Source organism: Anguilla anguilla, chromosome 6, assembly GCF_013347855.1.
Source record: "Anguilla anguilla isolate fAngAng1 chromosome 6, fAngAng1.pri, whole genome shotgun sequence".
NCBI lineage: Eukaryota > Metazoa > Chordata > Actinopteri > Anguilliformes > Anguillidae > Anguilla > Anguilla anguilla.
The window spans coordinates 36,278,938-36,287,274 of NC_049206.1; the positions used below are offsets into that span (position 1 = coordinate 36,278,938).

Below are 8,337 nucleotides of genomic sequence, written 5' to 3' on the forward strand. Positions count from 1 at the left end.
GGTTTAAGGATTTCCTGGCCAGGCGGTTTTGGTGGCCTGGGATGGAAAGGGATGTTCGGGAATTTATTTCCGCTTGTTCGGTCTGTGCCCGCAACAAAGGTTCTCAGCTCCAACCCTCTGGGCTTTTACGCCCTTTGCCCGTCCCGAGTCGTCCATGGAGCCACGTTGCCTTGGATTTTATCACCGGTCTGCCGGCTTCTGATGGCAACACAGTTATCCTGGTTGTGGTGGACAGGTTTTCTAAGGCAGCCCATTTCATTGCGCTGCCTAAATTGCCATCCGCACCAGAGACTGCACGGCTGGTAGTCGACCACGTCTTCAGACTGCATGGTCTGCCTCAAGACGTGGTGTCTGATCGGGGGCCTCAATTTGCCTCTCGGTTTTGGAGGTCGTTTTGTTCTCTTTTGGGTGCGTCCGTCAGTCTCTCGTCGGGGTTCCACCCGGAGACTAATGGACAGACGGAACGTACCAACCAGACGCTAGAGAACACTCTTCGTTGTCTGGCTTCCTCCAACCCGACATCGTGGAGCCGTCATCTCGCGTGGGCGGAGTATGCCCATAATACGCTGCGTAACGCGTCCACGGGGCTCTCACCATTTGAGGCCCAGTTTGGATTCCAACCTCCTCTGTTCCCAGAACTGGAGAAGAACAACGAGGTGCCGTCTGCTGGGTTCTTTGTTCGGCGATGTCGGGCCACGTGGAGGAAAGTCCGTGCGTCCCTCCTGCGCTCCTCGGCCAAACAGAAGGGACTTGCCGACAGGCATCGCCGTCCGGCACCCTCCTATCGGGTGGGTCAACGGGTTTGGTTATCTACCCGTGACCTTCCTTTACGAGTTGAATCTCGTAAACTCGCCCCTCGGTTTGTGGGCCCTTTTAAGATCGTGCGTAAAATCAACCCGGTCACGGTTCGCTTGCAGCTCCCTCGTTCCATGAAGATCCACCCGACGTTTCATGTCTCTCGCCTTAAACCGGTTCTCGTGAGCGCGTTGGCTCCGGCGGACCACCCGCCGCCCCCACCTCGGCTCATTGATGGGGAGCCGGTATATACAGTACGCCGCATTCTGGCTGAGAGACGAGTGGGCCGAGGGGATCAGTTCCTTATTGACTGGGAGGGCTATGGCCCCGAGGAACGCTGTTGGGTCCCCTCCAGAGACATCTTGGACCCTGAGCTTATTCATGACTTCCGCAGGCGTGGTTCGGAGGGCCCGTCTGGAGCCGGTCCTTAGAGGGGGGGTCCTGTCATGGTTTTGGCTGATACCACCATTTATTTTCCTACCTGCGCCTTTTCTTCAGTTATTACGGCCATTGGTTTTTTCATGCACCTTTTCTTCAGTTATTACGGCCATTGAGTTGATTAAATTATACACGTGCAAATTTCTTTTTACAATTTGCACCTGTTGGCGTTCTATTTAAACCCTGAGCAAGCCGATAAGCTTTGCTTCAGTGTCACTTATGTTGCACGAAAGCCGGTATTCTGTCAAGCGAGGTAAAGGTAAAGGTATAGGATTGAGTTGCGATATTGGATTGTTGTGGCTATAAAATTAGCACAACAGTCTTTAGCTTTTTTAGATTGTTGGCAACCAGTTAGTGCCACAATCTAAGCTCGGTATTCTTTCTTTAGGGTGTTACTTTTTCAGCCTCGGTTCGAGGTCTGTTTTCTTTGAGTTGCCCCGTTTTCTGCTCTGGCAGTTTTGTTTTATTTTCATACTCCTTAAGCTTTAGTTCTTTTTTTACCCAGTACGTGGGTTGTGTAGAGCTTTTCTTTGGGATACTCTCCCTAAGGAGTATTGTTTTCTTTTCCCGTGTCTCTTGAGACTTTGTGGCTATTTTACCTCTGGTTAATAGCTTAAAGAAGCCCCCTGTTCAGTCGCGGTTGGTCTCCCAAAACTCCAACTCCATCACAGTCACAAAGCACAAACAACTTGAAACCCCACTTTGTCTGCTTTTCTTTCATGTACTGTGTCATACCAGTCTTTGCTTTGGTTGCTACCATTCTTTCATCCACTGCAAGGTTCCTGCGAGGATGATAGAAGGCTTTGCAGGCATGCTGAATTGTGTCCATGAGAGGTCTGACCCGGAAGAGTTTGTCATGCTGCGGCGTGCCCCGCTTCCTGTCATTTTCTTGGTCCTTGTCTGCATCACTCATGTGTACATTCCAGCAAATAGTTCTGTATCTGTCCCTTGTCATTACGGTTGCTGGGAATGGGACAGAGAAAATGCTACTTTGCCGCCAGTAATCTCTGATTTGGTCCAGCTTTACCATGGCCATGTAAAAAATCAGTCCAATGTACCTGTAGAATTCCTCTATCCCAATGTCAGTCCATTTATACTTCCTCCCTTTTGCTATTGCCCTGGCAGCATGCTCGTTAGTGTTCTTGCACAGTGTCCTGACAGCATCTGTAGAGAAAAATAGTTTGAACAAATCCAGAGGAGTGTGGGCTTCTGTCGAGCTCAGCTGCACTCCAGGTTGCCGCGCAGGACGGAAACGCATCACCGGTGGGGCCACATCAGCAGATTTCTCAGTTTTCCATGACCGAGCTGGCTGAGCTGCTTGCTGCTTGTTGACTGGTGTCCTCTTGCCACTCTTGCGTCGCCTCTTAGCAGGTGGTAAACTAGGCTGTGTTACCTGATCAGCATCTCTGTAAATGTAATAGAAACAAAATTGTTAGGAAATGTGACATCAAATCAAACTTTATTTAGCACATTCCCATCAACAACAATGTGATTTACAAAAAAGGGACAAACCACTAACTAATGAAAACAAAACTTAGAAAATGTGGCAGTTATCTTATACAAACAAATAACCGAACAAACACAACCAGATGCAGAGAGGTAGCCTATAATTTTGAGATGCAACGGTTAGTGTGGAAATTTACAAACGCGCATATTACTCAATATTCCTACAAACACACACATAAATTGCAATACAGTACACATATTTACAAATAATAAAAGCTATCAACGAAACAACATTAGCTAAACTCACGCAACTCATAAATAATGCCTCAATCTGAAGTAGGTCTTTTTAGCTAAGTGGTTAGTTTATTTCCCGAACTTACATGCAATATGCTAACATCGATTGTGCGAGGACATCCGGTTTTAGAATCCTAGCCACGCCAATACACGCCACGCATAGGTTATTTACGTACAGTGATCAAGTAAAATAGTTACAGTGCAATTTTTTGAGATGCAGTATTTGAATCGTTCGTAGTGTGGCAATTTACAAACGCGCATATTACTGGATATTCTTACAAACACACAGATAAGTTGCAATACAGTACACACTACCAATATTATCGTAAGAAATACACTTACTCATGAAGTTGATCCTCAGCTGGATCAGTTCGCAGTTCGAAATGACACCGTTCTTCATCAGTGTCAGCTTCAGTGTCCGGACCTGATGAGTTCGCGTCTTCATGGTCGCTCTCCCACAAAGCATGAAGAACATCCAGTCCAGTCATTTGTGCCATTTTCCGAAATGAAATGTAAGGATTGCCCGAGAAGACGTGGGCTATGCTTCTGTGTGACATTTTATCCTTGTTTACAGTAGGCGCTCTCGGACATCAAACGCTTCGCCCCTCCCCTGCCATCGATAGCAATTAGCATGTCATTATCTTGTGAATGTGGTCTGGGCGTACTTACTGCCGAGCGAACATCACATATTAATGAGAAAGACTTAGTACATGGCAATGGTCTGTTTGATCTCATTTTAAATAGCTTAAAACAATTCATATATTTTGTCAATGGGTACATTGGAATGCCACGATTCTAAGGTTTATGTCAATGTCTTTGTTGTGTCCGTATGATAAAAGCTCGCGAAGTTATTCATCCAAATAGCAACGAAATCTTGTCGAGCTCCGCCGGCGGAGCTCTCGACCCCAGAGAGTTAAGCTGAATATTAACCCAATGCTGAAAATTAAGCCTAAGTTTAAACTGAAAATTCAGCCTAAGCTGAATATTAAGCCTAAGCCTTAGGCTTAATATTCAGCTCAAAATTAAGCTGAATAATAAGCCTAACCTGAAAATTCAGCCTAAGCAGAATTTTAAGCCTAAATTTTAGGCTTAATATTCAGCTTAAAATTAAGATGAATATTTATCCTAAGCAGAAAATTCAGCCTAAGCTGAAAATTCAGCCTAAACTGAATATTAAGCCTAAGCCATAGGCTTAATATTCAGCTCAAAATTAAGCTGAATATAAACCCTATGCTGAAAATTAAAACTAAGTTTAAACTGAAAATTCAGCCTAAGCTGAAGATTAGGCCTAAGCCTTAGGCTTAATATGCAGTTTAAAATTAAGCTGAATATTAAGCTTAAGATGAAAATTGAGCCTAAGAGTTAGCTGAAAATTCAGCCTAAGCTGAATATTAGGCCTAAGCTGAATTTTAAGCCTAAACTGAAAATATAGCCTAAGCTGAATATTAGGCCTAAGCCTTAGGCTTAATATTCATCTTAAAATTAAGCTGAATATTAAGCTTAAGCTGAAAATTCAGCCTAAGCCTAAGATGAAAATTCAGCCGAAGCTGAATATTAAGCGTAAGACTTAGGCTGAATATTCAGCTCAAAATTAAGCTGAATATTAAGCCTAAACTGAAAATTTAGCCTAAGATTAAGCTGATAATTCAAATTCAGCCTAAGCTGAATATTAAGCTTAAGATGAACATTCAGCCTGAGTAAGCTGAAAATTCAGCCTAAGCTGAATATTATGCCTAAGCCTTAGGCTTAATATTCATCCTAAAATTAAGCTGAATATTAAGCCTTAGCAGAAAATTCAGCCTAAACTGAATATTAAGCCTAATCTGAAAATAAAGCCTAAGATTAAGCTGAAAGTTCATCCTAAGCTGAATATTAAGCCTAAGCCTTAGGCTTAATATTCATCTTAAAATTAAGCTGAATATTTAGCCTAAGATAAAAATTCAGCCTAAGCTCAAAATTCAGCCTAAGCTGAATATTAAGCCTAAGCCTTAGGCTTAATATTCAGCCTAAAATTAAGCTGAATATTAAGCCTAAGCAGAAAATTCAGCCTAAACTGAATATTAAGCCTAATCTGAATATTCAACCTAATCTGAATATGAAGCATAAGCCTTAGGCTTAATATTTAGCTCAAAATTAAGCTGAATATTAACCCTATGCTGAAAATTAAGCCTGAACTGAATATTAAGCCTAAGCCTTAGGCTTAATTTTCAGCCTAAAATTAAGCTGAATATTAAGCCTAAGCAGAAAAATCAGCCTAAACTGAATATTAAGCCTAATCTGAAAATTCAACCTAAGCTGAATATTAAGCCCAAGCCTTAGGCTTAATATTCAGCTCAAATTTAAGTGGAATATTAAGCCTAAGCTGAAAATTCAGCCTAAGCTGAATATTAAGCCTCAGCCTTAGGCTTAATATTCAGCTCAAAATTAAGCTGAGAAATAAGCCTAACCTGAAAATTCAGCCTAAGCTGAATTTTAAGCCTAAATTTTATGCTGAAAATTTAGCCTAAGCTGAATATTAAAAATTAAGCTGAAAAATAAGCCTAACCTGAAAATTCAGCCTAAGCTGAATTTTAAGCCTAAATTTTATGCTGAAAATTTAGCCTAAGCTGAATATTAAAAATTAAGCTGAAAAATAAGCCTAACCTGAAAATTCAGCCTAAGCTGAATTTTAAGCCTAAATTTTATGCTGAAAATTCAGCCTAAACTGAATATTAAAAATTAAGCTGAAAAATAAGCCTAACCTGAAAATTCAGCCTAAGCTTAATTTTAAGCCTAAATTTTATGCTGAAAATTCAGCCTAAGCTGAATATTAGGCCTAAACTGAATTTTAAGACTAAATTTTAGGCTTAATATTCAGCTTAAAATTAAGCCTTAGCAGAAAATTCAGCCTAAAATGAATATTAAGCCTAATCTGAAAATTCAACCTAAGCTGAATATTAAGCCTAATCCTTAGTCTTAATATTCAGCTCAAATTAAACTGAATATTCAGCCTAAGCAGAAAATTCAGCCTAAACTGAATATTAAGCCTAATCTGAAAATTCAACCTAAGCTGAATATTAAGCCTAAACCTTATGCTTAATATTCAGCTCAAATTAAGCTGAAAATTAACCCAATGCTGAAAATTAAGCCTAAGCTTAAGCTGATAATTCAGCCTAAGCAGAATATTAAGCCTAACCCTAAAAATTAACCTGAATATTAAGCCTAAGCTGAAAAGTCAGCCTAAGGTGAATATTAAGCCTAAGCCTTAGGCTTAATATTCATCTTAAAATTAAGCTGAATATTAAGCTTAAGGTGAAAATTCAGCCTGAGTAAGCTGAAAATTCAGCCTAAGCTGAATATTATGCCTAAGCCTTAGCCTTAATATTCAGCCTAAAATAAGGCTGAATATTAAACCTTAGCAGAAAATTCAGCCCAAACTGAATATTAAGCCTAATCTGAAAATTCAACCTAAGCTGCATATTAAGCCGAAGCCTTAGGCTTAATATTCAGCTCAAAATTAATCTGAATATTAAGCTTAACTGACAATTCAGGCTGAGCTGAATATTAATCCTATGACTTAAGCTTAATATTTCGCTCAAAATTAAGCTGAATATTAAGCCTAAACTGAAAATTAAGCCTAACCTGAAAATTTAGCCTAAGATTAAGCTGATAATTCAAATTCAGCCTAAACTGAATATTAAGCTTAAGCTGAACATTCAGCCTGAGTAAGCTGAAAATTCAGCCTAAGCTGAATATTATGCCTAAGCCTTAGGCTTAATATTCATCCTAAAATTAAGCTGAATATTAAGCCTAAACTGAAAATTTAGAATAAGATTAAGCTGATAATTCAAATTCAGCCTAAGCTGAATATTAAGCTTAAGCTGAACATTCAGCCTGAGTAAGCTGAAAATTCAGCCTAAGCTGAATATTATGCCTAAGCCTTAGGCTTAATATTCATCCTAAAATTAAGCTGAATATTAAGCCTTAGCAGACAATTCAGCCTAAACTGAATATTAAGCCTAATCTGAAAATTAAGCCTAAGATTAAGCTGAAAGTTCATCCTAAAATGAATATTAAGCCAAAGCCTTAGGCTTAATATTCATCTTAAAATTAAGCTGAATATTTAGCCTAAGCTAACAATTCAGCCTAAGCTGAAAATTCAGCCTGAGCTGAATATTAAGCCTAAGCCTTAGGCTTAATATTCAGCCTAAAATTAAGCTGAATATTAAGCCTAAACAGAAAATTCAGCCTAAACTGAATATTAAGCCTAATCTGAATATTCAACCTAAGCTGAATATGAAGCATAAGCCTTAGGCTTAATATTCAGCTCAAAATTAAGCTGAATATAAACCCTATGCTGAAAATTAAGCCTAAGTTTAAACTGAAAATTCAGCCTAAGCTGAAAATTAAGCCTATGCCTTAGGCGTAATATTCAGCTCAAAATTAAGCTGAATATTAAGCCTTAACTGAAAATTAAGCCTGAACTGAATATTAAGCCTAAGCCTTAGGCTTAATTTTCAGCCTAAAATTAAGCTGAATATTAAGCCTAAGCAGGAAATTCAGCCTAAACTGAATATTAAGCCTAATCTGAAAATTCAACCTAAGCTGAATATTAAGCCCAAGCCTTAGGCTTAATATTCAGCTCAAAATTAAGTGGAATATTAAGCCTAAGCTGAAATCTCAGCCTAAGCTGAATATTAAGCCTAAGCCTTAGGCTTAATATTCAGCTCAAAATTAACCTGAGAAATAAGCCTAACCTGAAAATTCAGCCTAAGCTGAATTTTAAGCCTAAATTTTATGCTGAAAATTCAGCCTAAGCTGAATATTAAAAATTAAGCTGAAAAATAAGCCTAACCTGAAAATTCAGCCTAAGCTGAATTTTAAGCCTAAATTTTATGCTGAAAATTCAGCCTAAGCTGAATATTAGGCCTAAACTGAATTTTAAGCCTAAATTTTAGGCTTAATATTCAGCTTAAAATTAAGCCTAAGCAGAAAATTCAGCCTAAACTGAAAATTAAGCCTAAACTGAAAATTCAACCTAAGCTGAATATTAAGCCTAATCTTTAGGCTTAATATTCAGCTCAAATTAAACTGAATATTAAGCCTAAGCAGAAAATTCAGCCTAAACTGAATATTAAGTCTAATCTGAAAATTCAACCTTAGCTGAATATAAAGCCTAAGCCTTAAGCTTAATATTCAGCTCAAATTAAGCTGAATATTAACCCAATGCTGAAAATTAAGCCTAAGCTTAAGCTGAAAATTCAGCCTAAGCAGAATATTAAGCCTAACCCTTAAAATTAACCTGAATATTAAGCCTAAGCTGAAAATTCAGCCTAAGGTGAATATTAAGCCTAAGCCTTAGGCTTAATATTCATCTTAAAATTG

At 38.9% G+C, this 8,337-nt stretch overlaps 1 protein-coding gene across 1 annotated transcript; it reads right to left on the minus strand.

The window, feature by feature from the left end:
- Nucleotides 1–1,222: 1,222 nt before the first annotated feature.
- On the minus strand, nucleotides 1,223–3,536 carry LOC118230179 (piggyBac transposable element-derived protein 4-like). Its single transcript, XM_035422993.1, has 3 exons — nucleotides 3,316–3,536; nucleotides 1,930–2,639; nucleotides 1,223–1,236 (listed from the first exon to the last, which is right to left on the minus strand). The coding sequence occupies exons 1-3, from the start codon at nucleotides 3,528–3,530 to the stop codon at nucleotides 1,223–1,225; spliced, it is 939 nt and encodes a 312-aa protein (XP_035278884.1). The 5' UTR covers nucleotides 3,531–3,536.
- Nucleotides 3,537–8,337: the final 4,801 nt, after the last annotated feature.

What these genes read in the sequence shown, in the direction of transcription:
- LOC118230179 (XM_035422993.1), bottom strand. Translation starts at nt 3,530, where the DNA reads ATGTCACACAGAAGCATAGCCCACGTCTTCTCGGGCAATCCTTACATT. An exon ending in GCTGAGGATCAACTTCATGA is followed by an intron (nt 2,640 to 3,315) that starts GTAAGTGTATTT and finishes TTACATTTACAG; the next exon opens with AGATGCTGATCAGGTAACAC.